Source organism: Dipodomys ordii, unplaced genomic scaffold (assembly GCF_000151885.1).
Source record: "Dipodomys ordii isolate 6190 unplaced genomic scaffold, Dord_2.0 Scaffold14, whole genome shotgun sequence".
In the NCBI taxonomy this organism is placed as follows: domain Eukaryota; kingdom Metazoa; phylum Chordata; class Mammalia; order Rodentia; family Heteromyidae; genus Dipodomys; species Dipodomys ordii.
Window position 1 is genome coordinate 8,311,715 of NW_012267230.1, and position 15,837 is coordinate 8,327,551.

Here is a 15,837-nt window from a genome sequence, read left to right on the forward strand (position 1 = left end):
AGGAAGGAAGGAAGGAAGGAAGGAAGGAAGGAAGGAAGGAAGGAAGGAAGGAAGGAAGGAAGGAAGGTTCTTCGCGCTTGCAGTGAGCAGATGGTGGAGGTTTATTACCCACCATCATTCACAGCCTTGCGGCAAATGTGTGTTGGGGGCCGGGGCGGGGGCCGCTGTGCAGCAGAGGCTCTGGCGTCTTAGGCTGTGGGGTGCGGGTGAAAGGGCACGGCCACCGCAGCCTCGGGCATCTGCGAGTCCCTCACATGATCCTCTGCACAGCGTCTCAGCACATGGCTCAGCCCCACTGCTGGGATCCAGGCCCAGTCAATCCAGCTGGGGCTCGCAGCGCAGCAAAGGGTGTGTGTGACAGGGCATCACCCCTCGGGGGCTGGCGTCTTCCCCCGCCCCGGCCCCCGCAGGTGCTGTGCTATGAAGGCGCAGAGGCTTGTCTCGCGTGGTGAGGGCCCCGCTTTAGACGCTTCCGCTCACGGGCTCTCCCTCACCCTCAGAATGAAGTAGAGAGCGTCACGAGCCTGCTCAACGAGGCGGAGGGCAAGGCCATCAAGCTGGCCAAGGACGTGGCCTCCCTTGGGTCCCAGCTGCAGGACACACAGGTGAGCTGCTCCGCATCCTGGGGTGGGGTGGGGGTGGGGGTGGGCAGGTCCCGGGGCCCCGGCTGGGCCGGTTCCCTGGAACCTCCGCGTCGGCCCCCCATAGGAGCTGCTCCAAGAAGAAACGCGCCAGAAGCTCAACGTGTCCACCAAGCTGCGGCAGCTGGAGGATGAGCGCAGCAGCTTGCAGGAGCAGCTGGACGAGGAGACCGAGGCCCGGCAGAACCTGGAGCGCCACGTGTCCTCGCTGAACGTGCAGGTGCGCCCCCTGCTGGCGGGACCCCGCGGTGACCGCGCCCGTCTCCCGTCCTCCCCCTGGGTGAGCTGGGAGGGGGCGGGCCGGGCCTCCACCCTCACCCCCCACTGGGCCTCTCTCTCCCCTCTCAGCTCTCGGACTCCAAGAAGAAGCTGCAGGACCTGGCCAGCACCGTGGAGGCCATGGAGGAGGGCAAGAAGCGCTTCCAGAAGGAGATCGAGGGCCTCACGCAGCAGTACGAGGAGAAGGCGGCGGCTTACGACAAACTGGAAAAAACCAAGAACAGACTTCAGCAGGAGCTGGACGACCTGGCCGTGGACCTGGACAACCAGCGGCAGCTGGTGTCCAACCTGGAGAAGAAGCAGAAGAAGTTTGACCAGGTGGGAGCTTGGGGGGGGCTGCATTCCACCCCATGGCAACACCTCTAGACTTTTCTAGACCCCAGCGCCGTGGGGGCCCCCAGCAATCCAGTGCTCCACCCCAGTTTCTCACCCCCAGGAGGAAGGGAGGCAGCAGGTCACACTCAAAGCCGACGGCCTTTAGCCTGCGTTTCCCTGGCCGTTTATTATGTTAAATCTCAAGCCCAGCTAAGTAGAACCAGCACAGGGGAAGCCTCGAGCAGCGGCCACCTGACCCCACCACGGACAGAACTCCATGCCCGCCCGGGAGGCAGAGCCCCAGCTAGCCACATGGTTTTTTATCTTGTGGGTACATTTCCCTCCCTCCACATCTCAACGTGAGCAGGACTGACTAGAGTTCAAGAGCTCCTTTGGTAGGCAGGTGTGGTAGGTAGTGCATGCCTGTAATCCCAGCACTCGCTCCGGAGACTGAGGCATGAGGATTGGAGTTGGAGGCCGGTTTGGTTTCCGGTGAATATTTGTCACAGAAGGTAACGGTCCCGGGAGGCGGGGATGTGGCCAGGCACCTCTTAGGCCTCTGTGCGTCGTGTTGCAGTTGTTAGCCGAGGAGAAGAACATCTCCTCCAAATACGCGGATGAGAGGGACCGAGCGGAGGCCGAAGCCAGGGAGAAGGAAACCAAGGCCCTGTCCCTGGCCCGGGCCCTCGAAGAGGCCCTGGAGGCCAAGGAGGAGCTGGAGAGGACCAACAAAATGCTCAAAGCCGAGATGGAAGACCTGGTCAGCTCCAAGGACGACGTGGGCAAGAACGTAAGTCGCTGGCCGGCGGGTGGAGGCTGCCGGGCTTCCGCTCGGGGGACGAGGCCTCACGCTGCGGGGGGTGCGGGGGCGCCCACAGGTGCACGAGCTGGAGAAGTCCAAGCGCGCCCTGGAGACGCAGATGGAGGAGATGCGGACGCAGCTGGAGGAGCTGGAGGACGAGCTGCAGGCCACGGAGGACGCCAAGCTGCGGCTGGAGGTCAACATGCAGGCCCTCAAGGGCCAGCTCGAGCGGGACCTGCAGGCGCGGGACGAGCAGAACGAGGAGAAGCGGCGGCAGCTGCAGCGACAGGTGAGCCCTCTCCCCCGGCGGGGGCTCCGTGGAGCTCTCCCCCGTGGGTGGCTCAGGGCGGCCCCGCAGCTCTGCCCGTTCCCCCGCTCAGCTGCACGAGTTGGAGACGGAGCTGGAGGACGAGCGGAAACAGCGCACCCTGGCGGCGGCGGCCAGGAAGAAGCTGGAGGGCGACCTGAAGGACCTGGAGCTGCAGGCCGACTCGGCCATCAAGGGGCGGGAGGAGGCCATCAAGCAGCTCCGCAAACTGCAGGTGCGTGGCCCACGGCGGGCGGACGCGGGGCGGCCTCGATCCCAGGCGCCACAGGGAGGGCTCTGCGCGCTCAGGCCCGCCCCGGTTGGGTGGTGACTTTCCACCGTGTGGCCGTGGGCGGGTGCCACGGTCAGGCACTGGAGGCGGTGGCGGAGGACTGGCCTTGTAAGGAGCCCTTGGCGTGTCCGCCGTGTGTCCCGCGCAGGCTCAGATGAAGGACTTCCAGCGAGAGCTGGAGGACGCGCGGGCCTCCAGGGACGAGATCTTCGCCACAGCCAAGGAGAACGAGAAGAAGGCCAAGAGCCTGGAGGCCGACCTCATGCAGCTCCAGGAGGTAGCGCACCCCCAAATGCCATGGTCCCCCCGGAGCAGGCCAAGGGGGGAGGGGCCTCCCCAGAGCCTTCCTGAGCCCAGGGGAACCTGCATGTCAAGGTCTCTGGAGACTGCAGGGGGGGTGCAGAGTTGGGGTGTCGGGGCCCCCCTCCATGGGGCACAGCCAGCCATCTCCTCCGCCACAGGACCTGGCGGCGGCCGAGCGCGCGCGGAAGCAGGCTGACCTGGAGAAGGAGGAGCTGGCCGAGGAGCTGGCCAGCAGCCTATCTGGAAGGTATGGGGGGTGCAGGGGACTGGGCGACAGCTCGTGGGGTGCACATGAACCCCAGGTGGGTGCTGATGGCTGACCGAGCTCCCTCACCAGGTGTAGGGACAGACCCCCGGTGAGGGACGGGTTACCAGGCGTAGGGACAGACCCCCGGTGAGGGACGGGTCTCCAGGCGTAGGGACAGAACCCCCGTGAGGCGCGGGTCACCAGGCGTAGGGACAGACCCCCCGTGAGGCACGGGCCTGCTTGGAGGCGTGGCCACACCCATTCACTCCGAATAAGTAGTGTTGGGGGCGGGAGGGGAGAGCTGGTCCCCGCTCGGTCCTGGGCTCCTCTTGCTAGCAGGGACCTTGGATGAGGCGTCTGAGCCTCTCCACAATTAGAACGAGGCCAATCGGAGGAGGGAGGGCGTCCAGCGGCGGGGGAGGAGGGACCAAGCTGGCCGCGTCCCCCAGGAACACGCTGCAGGACGAGAAGCGCCGCCTGGAGGCCCGGATCGCGCAGCTGGAGGAGGAGCTGGAGGAGGAGCAGGGCAACATGGAGGCCATGAGCGACCGAGTCCGCAAGGCCACCCAGCAGGTGACGCCTCCGGCCGGGAGAAGGCGTCCTGGCTCTCTCCTGTGGCCAGCTCTGCGAGGAGGGGGGAGGCCTGAAGTTAGAGACGCAGGGCCTAGGCATGCTCCCGCCCCTGTTCCTCGCCCCCTCCTAAGCAAGGCTGGCACAGTCAGTGAACAGTCACGGAAGCCAGGTGTGGTGGTACACCCCTGTAATCCCAGCTACCCAGGAGGTGGAGACAGGACGATTGTGAGTTCGATGCCAGTCCGGGCAAAGGGCACGGCGTGGGCGTTGCTGAAGAGCTGAGAGCCAGCGGTCACGGTGGGGGCTACAGGAGCGGGAGGAGGCTGAGCCGCCGGCCCTCTGTGACCGCCCCTCGCGCCCCCCACGCAGGCTGAGCAGCTCAACAACGAACTGGCCACGGAGCGCAGCGCGGCCCAGAAGAACGAGAGCGCGCGGCAGCAGCTGGAGCGGCAGAACAAGGAGCTGCGCGGGAAGCTGCAGGAGATGGAGGGCGCCGTCAAGTCCAAGTTCAAGTCCACCATCGCCGCACTGGAGGCCAAGGTGGCGCAGCTGGAGGAGCAGGTGGAGCAGGAGGCCAGGTGAGCGGTGCGGGGCCCTCGGGGCTTTGTTCCCGCCACCTGGCACACGCACGCCGTCACACACACACCCATGACCGGCACACTGCAAGCAGCTGACCTGGGTATATTTTTTTGCAAGCCTAGGCAACAGTTAGGGAGACCCTATGTCACATACAAGCTGGACATGGTGGTTGCCGACTTGGGAGGTGGAGATAGGAGGATCACAAGCCAAGGCCAGTGGGACCAAAGAGTAAGGCACTGTCTGAATAGAACACACTAGAAGCAAGAAGATCGGGGCTTGGCTCAGGTGGCAGAGCTCTGGCCTACCAAGTATTAGTCCCCAGTTCTGAAAAAAAAAATGTATTATGTTTGCTTCAGTGGCTTCACATTTTCATCCTTTCAAAAATAAAGCCCGTAGCTGGAGTTATGCCACAGGCACACGCCTGTAGTTCTAGCTCCTCAGGAAACTGAGATCTGAGGATCACGGTTCAAAGCCAGCCCGGGCAGGAAGTTCCATGAGACTCTCATCTCCAATGAACCACCAGAAAACCAAAAGTGGGACTGTGGCTCAAAATGGTAGCGTGCTAGCTAACCTTGAACGAGAACACTCAGGGCAGCACAGGTCCTGAGGTCAAGCCACACAACCGACAAAAATAAAACACAAATGATAAAAGATACAGTGCTAGGAAAGTCCAGGTTGGAACTAAAGGAAGATCAGAGAAAATAAGAACATACAATTTTCCACAGAACCGGGTAGCGGATCATAGAATAGACTGTCTGCTGGATGAACTCATACAGTCACTGAAGGACTAGGCTCAGTATGAATCTTTAGTAGAAGTCATTTCCAAAAGACTTAAGTTGATTTGTTACTCATGCTTTTCATAAAATAAGGAAAAAATTTTAGTTAAAAAAACAAATGAAGCCCATACTATAGCCACCCTCCTCCCGTCATTCCTCTGTTTTTGATGGAGGTAGAGGGGTTTGAACTTTTGGGGCCTTGTACTCATGAGACAAGTGCTCTATCACTTAGGCCATACTGTCAGCCCAAGTCATGGGGCTTGAACCCAGGGCCTGGACGCTGTACCTGAGCTTTTGTGCTCAAGGCTAGAGCTCTACCACTTGAGCCACAGTGCCACTTCAGGCTTTTTTTCTTTTTGCTTATGTGGTGCTGAGGAATTGAACCCAGGGCCTCATGCATGCAAAGGCAAGCGCTCTACCACTGCGCCACCTTCCCAGCCCAAGGGTCTTGTGTTATCGTCTGGGCCAGCCAGGACTGTGATGCCATTTCCACTTACCATGTGGATGGGATGACGGTGTGTGCCACCGTGTCGGCTTGTTAAGACAGGGCGCTCACTCTAAAAGATACACACACACATTCATAGACATGGACATACACGCACACATAGAACGTGACTAACTCTAGAACCATTTAGGACTAATAAGAGGGCATGTAACTGTGACACACACTGCAATTATGTATGCGCATGAAGATGTCCTAAACGGTCTCCCACCACAGAGCGTTCTGGCGGAGCCGGACCTGGGGCGCGTCCCACCCTGGGCACAGGGTTGGTGCTCACAGAAGCGCCTCCCCTGTCTGGTTGTGTGCAGGGAGAAGCAGGCGGCTGCCAAGGCGCTGAAGCAGAAGGAGAAGAAGCTGAAGGAGGTACTGCTGCAGGTGGAGGACGAGCACAAGATGGCGGAGCAGTACAAGGAGCAGGTAGCCCGGCCCGGCCCGCGCCTCGCCCGCCTGCCCGGCCGGCCCCTGGGTGCCCGCTGAGCCTCCGACTTGCCCTGCACAGGCCGAGAAAGGCAACACCAAGGTCAAGCAGCTCAAGAGGCAGCTGGAGGAGGCGGAGGAGGAGTCCCAGCGCATCAACGCCAACCGCAGGAAGCTGCAGCGGGAGCTGGACGAGGCCACCGAGAGCAACGAGGCCATGGGCCGGGAGATGAGCGCGCTCAAGAGCAAGCTCAGGTGAGGCCTGCCCCCCCCACCAGCCCCACGCCCCACCCCGCCGGGGACGGGAGGAGAGAGGAGATGGGGAGAGAAAAGGAGAGGAGGAGGAGGAGTAAAAAGAAGATGGGGAGAAGGAGAAATAAAAGGATAAGAAGAGAGGAGGAGGTGGGGGAGGAGGAAGATGAGCAGGATGATGAGGGAGGAGAGAGTAGAGGGGAAAGGATGAGGGGCTGGAAGAGGAGGGAGATGAGGATGAGTAAAAGGATGAGGGACAGGGCAGGAGGAAGTAGGGGGAAGGGAAGATGGGGAGCAGCTAGGAGAGGAAGAAGTGGAGGAGAAGAGGATGAGTAAAAGGAGATGGAAAAGAAAGGAAGGAGGGAGGGGAGGGGGAGGAGGGAGGGGAAGGAAGGTGGAAGTGTAGGAGAGGAGGGAGGGGAGGAGGGAGGGGAAGAGGAGGGAGGGGAGCAGGGTCTTCCATCTTGAGATCTTTCCATCATGGGACCCTGCACAGCTCCCACCCTCTCTCCCCCTCAACATGGCGGAGTTTCTGGAAGGCTCTCTGTCCCGCTCTGGGTCTCCCGCGGGTTCTTGCCAGCCACGGATCCGCTCACGGCACACACCAGCTCAGCTCCAAACGCTTCTGTCCTCTCCTCTCCTCTGTCCAGTCCGGTATCTTTCCAGAACTAACCACGCCTGCCCTTCGCACTCAGGTCCGCGCACCCACCCTAACGCCGGCCCAGGCGCGCGCTCCCCGCCCCCCGCCTGGGAACCCGAATGCCGAGGACAGCAGCAGCTAACTGCCCGCACGCCGGGCTCCGGGGCACCTCTGCCCTGGCCCCACAGCTACGCTGCTGGGGAGGGCACCCCGCTTTCCCTTCAGAACACTGTGCGAGAATCCAGCCACTGCTGCCACCCCGGTCCACGCGGCCAGCACCGCCCCCCAGCACCCCACAGCTGACCATCAGGGCAACCAACCCTCCACCCAAGCCCTGCCGTTAGCTACTGCAGCGCGCCGGCTGGGAGCTCAGGGCCCGGCCTCCGCCTGGGCCTCCGCACTCCCCAAGTCACTCCACACACCCACCCTCGCTTCCTTCTCTGCCACCGTCCCTTGTCCCTGGCCTCCACATCACCAGGCCCACGCTGCCACCCGTCCCTCTCCCCACAAGCCCCAGGGGGTCTGTCTGTCTGGCCTGCTCTTACACCGGCACTAACGATGGCTTTGAAATGAACCATTTTATGACCGTTTGCGCCGGGCATTTACACAGCCTTGCCTTCAACTCACAGATCGCGACAAAATTAAATATGCTTCAAAGAGTACAACGCTGACCTCTTGCTAGTACTGCCCCCCCCCCACTCCTGCAATTGGGACTAGGGCTCAAAGAGAAGGCCCACGTGATCAGCAGACAGAAGCTGCCGTGGTTGAGACGGTGGAGGGAGCCCATCCCGTGCTGCACGGCCTCGCTGGGCAGTGGGCCAGGAAGCCATGCAACGTGGTTTTGGAGGACAGCCTGCGACTGGGGACACGGAGGTGGAGGAGGGGGACAGTGTGGCTCCCCCTCCCCCCGGCAGCTCCAGCCCTGAGGGGTCCAGGGAGGGCGGCTGTGCTCCCATATGGACCCCAAGTGTGTGCCAGGGCCTGGGTACTGCCCCCTCTCCCCACGAGCCTGCCCCATCTAGACAGCCGAGGCCTTGCGCGCCAGGTCGCGCAGATGCAGGCTGAGGCGCCGCCGCCCCTTGCTGCACAAAGATGGAGTGGGATGAAGCTGGTCCTCGGCAGCAAGGCCTTGTGGAGCAGGTTTCTGTCTGTCAGGGCAGCCGCCCTTCGCCCGGGCGCCAGGTTCAGGAAGGATGCTCGGCGCATGCGGGGCGAGCTCGGCCCGGGGGTGATGTCAATGCCTTTGCTGTTACTGCGGCCGCGGTGACCGCGCAGGCATGTCTCTCTCTGTTTCAGAGGGCCCCTCCCACAGGAAACCTCGCAGTGACCCAGCAGGTACCCCGCTCCCGCACCACGGCCCGTGTGTCACTCTCTCTGCGCCCTTTCTGCCCAGCACACCCTTCCTTCCAGTCCTTGCAAATTCCCCGCCCGCAAAAATCGAAGGGCTTAGACATTTCGTTCAAAACAGTGGGGCCTTGCCACATCCCCACCCCGTCCTCCTGCGGACGTCTGTCGACAGGGCATGTGTCACTCAGATTTATTTTTCCTTACCTTTATGCTGAAGTCACTCCTCCACGGTCAGGATGCCTCGCGCAGGGTGAAGAAATCCACGTGATAAATGCGACAAGCCCGCACTGTCTGTTCTGCAGACTGGGCGTGGCTTCTGCCCAGCTGGTCGGGGTCTGACCCCAGCCCACAGCCTCCCACAGCTCCGCCTCCACCGCTGCGCTGAGCACCTGAGCACGTGGTGCACGTGCGTGCGTGGGGACTGGCCACGCCCCCGCTCCGGGCCTGCATGCGCTCGGGGGAGTGGGCACCCAGGGCCCCGCTCAATGGGGCGCAGAGGCCTCCACGTCTCTGGGCTCCTGGGAACTTGTCTGTGCAGTGAACCTGTAAAGGGCTTGAGTTTTCTCTTAGGCTCGGAGAGGCCAATGAGCCCTCGTCTGGGTCTGCGTTTCTTTTGGAGGCTCCACTTGGCTACTGCTACCATATACTTAAAGCTGGGTCAGCTCTTGCCAGGAGCTTGTGAGTGGGTTGGCGGGGGGCACTAGGGTAGCCCTCCTGCCAATTTGGCTGAGCTGGTCTGTTGCTGCTGTGGCCCACTGTGCCTCAGACAAGGTCAAATTCTCCAGGGCCAGACCCTCTTCAGGCAGCCTCTGGAGGGGTCTCTTCTTGTAATCGAGCTGGATTTAAACTAGCCCAGGAAAGGCCTGAAGCCAGGACAGATCTGTTGCTGAGATCAGAGGCCAGGAGATCCCTCAGCTCTTCTGACAAGCCAGCACATGCCAAGAGGCAGTGTCCCCTTCCTCTGCCCTGGCAAGCCTACCCACTTTAGATGGGGGGGTGTCCTGTGACTTTAGCACAAGGGTGGCTGATGTTCATTTCCACACCTTGAACTTCTAGAACCTTTTCTCAGTGCTGGAAAGAAAGGGGTGGAGTTCCTTTCCTAATGGAGCAAAAGTCTAGGCATCTCCCCATGCATCTGGGGGCAGGGATGTGTGTGCTTATATCAGGAATGGCTACAACTTTTAAGTATTTATTCCTGATTGCTGTACAGGCTCCTAGTGGGGCCCCCTTCTCAGAGATCAGGAAATCTCCGGGTCTTGCTTACGCCTCTGGTTTTACCTGTCTGAGCTGTTCCTTTGATTGGAGGGTCTGTCTATGGGTGAGCTCATCTCCTGGCTTCTTGGCCCAGTCTTCCTGCACTGGAGTGGGCACTTAGATGGCCTAGAAGGAGTTAAGGCTTGTCCTCCGACTTGGGTCAAATGGGGCCTGGTGGACAGAGCCACAGGCTATGTTCAACCGTAAAATTCCACTGAAGTTGCCAACAGAGAGGCTAGTGCCCAGTAGATCCGCTTCTGACCCCTCCTGCCCACGTCTCCCTCCCACCCACCTTCCTAGGTTTAGCCCTTCCTGTGAAGGCAGGATAGGCCTGGATAAGAGAGCGAGATGGGCAAAGGCCTGAGGAGACAGGGGCAGTGAGGACAGGGGCGTGTCTACCTTGCATTAAGATGTAATTTACCAGCCGGCACCAGCAGCTCATGTCTGTAATAATCTGTGCTACTCAGGAGTCTGAGAGCTAGGGATGGAGAATCAAAAGCCAGCCTAGGCAGACAAATCTACAAGACACTTTACCAAAAAAGACAGGAATGAAGCTGTTGGCTCAAGTGGTAAGAGTACCAGCTTTGAGTTTTACTCAAGCTTGGGGACAGTGCCCAGCCCTTCGGTGCAAGCCCCAGTACTGGTGCGCGCACACACACTCACACGAAGATGTAACTTATGTAGCTAACCAAAACACGTTCACTGAGCTCCTACTTTATGCCATGTGTGACACATCCGTGGTGCGCCGAGAACACAAGCCATCCAGACACAATCCCCACCTTTGGGGGATCTGGAGAGGGAAGCTTCGCACGGGTAGGGGGCGCCCCTCCCGTGTCTACCACCCATCTCATCACACTGCTCTGGCTGTGAACTTTCAAATCAGCTGAAAGCTTAGCCCTGTCCCCTTTGCCTTCTAAAGGGGGGAGGGGGTGCTACAGCACAGCAGGTTGTTCTATTACCCCCCCCAAAAGATAGGAGACTTAGCCATCACCTGCCCTTCTATTCCAATCCCAGATTGCAGGAACTAGGGTCCCGAGCATCAGATGACCAAGCCAGACAGTTTGGAAAGCAGACAATGGCCCTGATTAGACACGGCGCACCCCCATACCTTAAGCTCTGCCAGGGTTTCTCACCCTGGGCCGGACTCTTCTCTGCTGACTGTTGGCATTTGGTCTGGACGTCTCTGCTTCTTGTAAAACAATCTACCCAAGCTGGAAAGAGGGGGCTAAAGCTGGGCGCCTCTTCTGCCTCCAACCCACAGGAGAGGAAACGAGACGGCGTTCATCCCTTCCAGAAGGTCCGGAGGCCGCAGGGTTATCGAGAATGCGGATGGTTCCGAGGAAGAAACAGAGTCCAGGGATGGAGACTTCAACGGCATGAAATCCAGCGAGTGAGCCCGCCAGGCCCCGCAGACTCTGGTCCGTCCTCGACTTGCAGATGGCCCCCGCACCCCTCACCACGACCACGCCGGCGCCGCCCCCGCCGGCGGGTGTCCATCCTGGGTTTAGAAGTCCATCGGGAGACGCGGCCCGGCCTCCCACTGGCGGTGGCGCGTGCCCTGATGGCCAGTTTTGGGCAAAACACAGGTGATAACCAGTCACCGGCGCTGGGTTTCCATGAATTGGGGGGTTACCAAATGGGCATCACTGCCCTCTCACGGCCCCAACTCGTTTCCTCCCTGTGGACCCCCCAACCTCTCCAGAAAGACCCTTGCTTAGGAATTTTTCTTCCCCTGCCCTGCCTGTCACGCCTCAGACCACACAGCAAGCGCCTCCTGTAGTCTCAGGAATTAACGCGGGAAGCCCAGGGCTCAAGCAGAGATGCCACACTGTCTTGCTTGCATCCGGATTGTACTTGCCGACACGTGCACTAATAAAAGGTTCTAAGTCACCAGAAAGGTGATGTGATTCTTCTGTCCAGCCCTTTTCTGCAGAGCAAAGCACGGGGGGTGGGGGAGGACGACACCCCCGGTGAACCCCAGCAATAACAGGAAGTCAGGGCTATCTGGTCAGCTGGGAGGCGATCCGGTGGAGGGAGGGGCTGAGGCTGGGCGTGGCTCAGCCTGGTGGCACTCCCCTGACCTGTGTGAGGCTCTGGGCTCCGTCCCTAGACAGCCCAAGCAAGAAGAAAAAGCAGCGGCTCAAACCTGTGACCCCAGCCACGCAGGGAAGGCTGGGCCAGCCCAGGCGTAAAAGTTCACAAAACCCCATCTCAGTCAGTGGCCGGGTGTGGTGGTGCACGCCTGTTATCCCAGCAACAGGAGGAAGATGTGTGACAGCTGGGCACAGTGGCGTCAGCCTGTCATCCTCAGTGGTTCAGGAAATCACAAGTAGGAGAGTCAGAGCCCAGGCTAGCCCTGGCATACAGCCAAACTACAACCCTGAAAATAACCAAGCCGGGCACCGGTGGCTCACAGCTGTGAACCTAGCTACTCAGGGAGCTCTCAGGAGGATCAAGGTTTGAAGCCAACCTGAGCGGAAAAGCCCATGAGACTCCATTTCCAACGAAACAGCAAAAAGCTGGGCTGGAGGCATGATTCAAGCGGTAAAGTATCACTCAAAAACACATTGTGTCTGCTCAGAGCCCCAAATTCAGACCCTATTATGGGTACCAATCAATGTAAAAAGGAGCTGGAGGTATGGTTTACATGGTTGAACCCCAATTTAGCACCCCCAGTACTGTCTCCCCCTCAAAAGGAGGGGCATGAAGCAGCATGACTGCCTGAGGGCTGCCCTGGCTGCCAGTGGCCGGGGCGCTCACCCAAGCCCTTGAATGTGACTGAGGACATCAGGCCAGACCCAGCCCCTTCTGAACACCGCCACCTCCACTAGCGGAAAACCCCGCGCCCTCAGGTGACACGTCACTGTCCAAACGTCAGGCTCTGTGGATAACAAACAAGTGGATTTGTGTTTCCACTTGGGTACCTCATTCTGTACACGCAAACAGTTCATCGTCACCCCAAACCCCCCAAGTCTTCAGCTGCCCTGGTCTCAACCTTGTCCAGAACACTTCCTTGTTGTGCTATCTAGATTTGATATTTCATTTAAAACAACGAATCAGCAAACAGCTTCTGTAAAAGCCAGACAGTCAACATTTCACATTGGCAGGTTACATCTGGTTTGTTACATTCACTATCAAAGAAAAAAAAAAAAAAAAGCAACAGCACTTAAAAACATAAGAGCAAGCGCATGGTGGCAGATACCTGCAATCCCTGCACTTGGGAAGGAGGAGGAGGATCACAAGTATGAGGTCAGTCTGGACTTCACAGGGAGGCCCTACCCACACTCCCCCTGAATAGCCATTCTTAGCGCCGGGGTCCTAAAAGACAGGCCGAGGCCCTCGCCGCCTAGCACAAGCGTCTGGACAGACATGCGTCAGGAAGTTTCCATTGCACACACGATCCCTCAGGCCAGCCCTGCCCAGGACGGACGAGAAAACAGCAACCAACCACACAGACAAAAGACGCCACAGCACCACCCAGGGCCCAGACCTGGGGTGACACGCGCACCCGCAGAGGCCTCTTAAAAAAGCCCATTTCTGATTTCCACATCCACATCTTGAAGACCCCATTTCCCACTTGCGAGCGGCGGCCTGAGCATCCCCTGACCACACCACAAAGCGGCTGAGCACAAGTTTCTCTTCATTTTATTGTTCCTTAAAAAAAGAAGTCCACCTTTGTGCCAACAAGGGTTCGCACATTTTAGGGGACAAACATCCTCGTGAGGAGCGTCAGCAGCCTTGAGGGGTCCCGGCCCCGACGCAAGGTGGCCTCACCTGTCCGGTAAACGATGCGAGCAGTGTGGGTGACACGCAAGTGCGTCCCAGGGCCAGGGGGGTGACAGCGCGCATGTGCTGTGACATGTATGTGTCCCAAGGCTGGGGAGGGCAGGGCGCTGGCATGGCTCCCGAGCCCGGGGCCGCAGAGCCAGCAGGCCCAGGGCAAGGGATCTTGGGCCGGCGCGTCACCTGCCCGGCTGAGTCCTGCTGCCACGCTGCCCTTCCACTTGGGACAGCCAGGGTGGCCGAGTGCAGAGTCCCCATGGGCCTGGGTACCACGGTCAAGCATGCGTCCACAAACCTCGTGAGAGGCAGATTCTCAAGTACCAGAGGTGCAGGAGCGTTCAAAGAGAGCCCACACCGACCAAGCCTCCTTCGCACCGCACTCCTATACGGGCCACGACACCCCATGGGGGGCTGGTTTGTTCTGGAAGGCAGATCCCTCTGGGTGGAGCCTGGGAGAGGAAAAGGGGGTGGGGGATGTGAAGCACACGTCCCTCTGCAGGAAATGGGGGACCTTAGACTCGGGGGCCCATGATGGGGTGGCTACCTATGCCCTGGAACCTTCCCTGGGGCCTGGCAGACAGCAAGTAGGGATGGTGACATTGTTCACAGGGACAAAACCAGGGCCACAACTGATGCCCGCAGTGACGGACTTGGGCCACACAGCACAGGGCGAGCTAGGGAGCAATGGCTCTTAGTTCTCTAGGAAGGAAGTAAAAAAGCTGACAGGCAGGAAGGTGAGTGGACAGGGCGGGAGGTGTCAAACGCAAGACAGACAGACAGACAGGCAGGCAGACAGATGGGGCTCCGGCTCCCTGGTCCTAAAGCAACAGCTTGACCACACCCTGGGCGGACGGCAGCGCAGGTGATGGGCTGGAGGGCGGCTTCCCGAATTCCAGGCGTTTCCCCAACCTTCAGACAGAGCAAACCACATTTAGGGGACAGGCTAAGCCAGGAGTGACAAGCCACCAGCGCCCACGGGGTCGGAACACTGAAAGTTGGGAGCTGGGTCTCCCAGGCCTCAATTTTCTCTCCTGTGGAAGGAAGGAAGAGACTGGCCATTGGGTTCTCCAAGGTCACATCCCCAAGGTCAAACAGTGAAACCCTGGCCTAGCCAAAGCCAAGCAGGGCACTGGTGGCTCACGCCTGTCATCCTAGCTGTTCAAGGAGGCTGAAATCAGACGATTCAAGGTTCAAAGCCAATGAAGCCTAACTCTATCTCAGGCGGAGGGAGCAGCGGCTAAGGGGAAGGCACACCTATAGATTTATGTCACAAACTGATGATGAAGCCGGGCACCGGACCCACACCTATAAGCATAGCTACTCAGAAGGCGAAGATCTGAGAGTCTCAGATCTCAGTTCAAAGCCAGCCCAAACAGGAGAGTCCACGTGACTCATCTCCAATTCACCACCAAAAGGTCATTAGTGAAGCTGTGGCTCAAGTAATAGAGTGCCAGCCTTGAGCAAAAAAAGCAAAGCCAGAGTGCCCAGGTCACAAGTTCAAGCCCCAGCATGGGCACCACCAACAAACCAGATGGTGGATGAATGGGGCCAGCCAGGGGGTCCCCGAAGGAGAGCAAGGAAAGGTACTGACCCTTTCTCCCCCAAAGGTACACTGGCGCTACTGGGCCGCCGGTCACCGCTGTCTCTGCTCTTGCTCCCCCGCCCCGAGGCTGGGCCACTCGTCCGGTTTGGGGACTGATCGTACATAAAGTTCCGACAGGACGCCAGCTTCGACTCCAGGGCCTGGAGAGAGAAGGAGGCAAGTTACAAACACAACTAACTCCCCAGCCCCACCGCCGGAAGGGCAAAACCACACAAGCCACATGCACTGCCGGCTGGGACCACACGGGGACCCCAGCGGCTCACAGAACCCCAGGCTCCGAAGCACCAGGGAGCTTCCTGGAATACTCCTGAGCCGGGAAACAGGACATCAACTTTGGGGACTGTTCCCTCTTTTGTTAAACCTGCATAGAAGGGCAGATTTGAACAAGGACTTGATCTGGCTCTGCAGTACACGCAGAGGCCCGCTCTCCAAACAGAAAGCCAGAGCCCAGCCCACACCCAGGAGAGGAATGATATGGCCTCCCAGGCATCATTTGTAAGAATAAAAGAAGAATCTGGACAGAATGCCTAGCTTACTGCTTCAGCATAAGAATCGCTCCCTGTAATTACCTGGAGGGGGGGGAGGAGGGGGAGCAGGTTGTTTATTCTGGACTTACAAGATGTTCCACTGAACTGTGAGACCCTCCCCCAAGAGAGGGGAGGGTTGTTTTTGGTTTGTTTTTCCTTTCTAACACAGGATCTCACTTCATAGCCCAGGGTGCTCTCAAACTCTTGGTGCTGCTGCCTCACTAACCAGAGTGCAGGAATTACAGGTGTGCCCCACTGTGCCCAGCAGAAAGCTAGTCTTTTTTTTTTTTTGGGTCCGGTCATGGGCCTGAACTCTGGGCCTGGGCACTGTCCCTCAGCTCTTCAGCTCAAGGCGAGCGCTCTACCACTTGAGCTACAGTGCCACTTCCAGTTTTCTG

General features: G+C 59.3%; 2 protein-coding genes across 4 annotated transcripts in view; one reads left to right on the forward strand and one right to left on the reverse strand.

The window, feature by feature from the left end:
• Positions 1-11,419, forward strand: part of Myh11 (myosin, heavy chain 11, smooth muscle) — a 46,122-nt gene extending 34,703 nt beyond the window's left edge. The window contains exons 28-40 of one of the 3 annotated variants that reach the window (XM_013011573.1): positions 501-605; positions 709-861; positions 990-1,238; positions 1,813-2,025; positions 2,114-2,326; positions 2,418-2,579; positions 2,785-2,913; positions 3,098-3,186; positions 3,636-3,759; positions 4,129-4,337; positions 5,925-6,033; positions 6,116-6,288; positions 8,222-8,261. In XM_013011573.1, coding sequence (XP_012867027.1) covers positions 501-605; positions 709-861; positions 990-1,238; positions 1,813-2,025; positions 2,114-2,326; positions 2,418-2,579; positions 2,785-2,913; positions 3,098-3,186; positions 3,636-3,759; positions 4,129-4,337; positions 5,925-6,033; positions 6,116-6,288; positions 8,222-8,252 — 1,959 coding nt within the window. In that variant the 3' untranslated portion in view covers positions 8,253-8,261. Of the gene's footprint in view, positions 1-500; positions 606-708; positions 862-989; positions 1,239-1,812; positions 2,026-2,113; positions 2,327-2,417; positions 2,580-2,784; positions 2,914-3,097; positions 3,187-3,635; positions 3,760-4,128; positions 4,338-5,924; positions 6,034-6,115; positions 6,289-8,221; positions 8,262-10,787 lie in introns of those variants that run through there. The other 2 variants (XM_013011572.1, XM_013011571.1) reach the window with 2 other exon arrangements.
• A 1,943-nt stretch (positions 11,420-13,362) lies between these two features.
• The window catches only part of Nde1 (nudE neurodevelopment protein 1), a 25,039-nt gene continuing 22,564 nt past the window's right edge, over positions 13,363-15,837 (reverse strand). The window contains exons 7-9 of the mRNA XM_013011203.1: positions 15,176-15,273; positions 14,901-15,052; positions 13,363-14,218 (exon numbers count right to left, since the gene is read on the reverse strand). Of these exons, the coding sequence (XP_012866657.1) occupies positions 14,128-14,218; positions 14,901-15,052; positions 15,176-15,273 (341 nt within the window). The 3' untranslated portion in view covers positions 13,363-14,127. The remainder of the gene's footprint in view (positions 14,219-14,900; positions 15,053-15,175; positions 15,274-15,837) is intronic.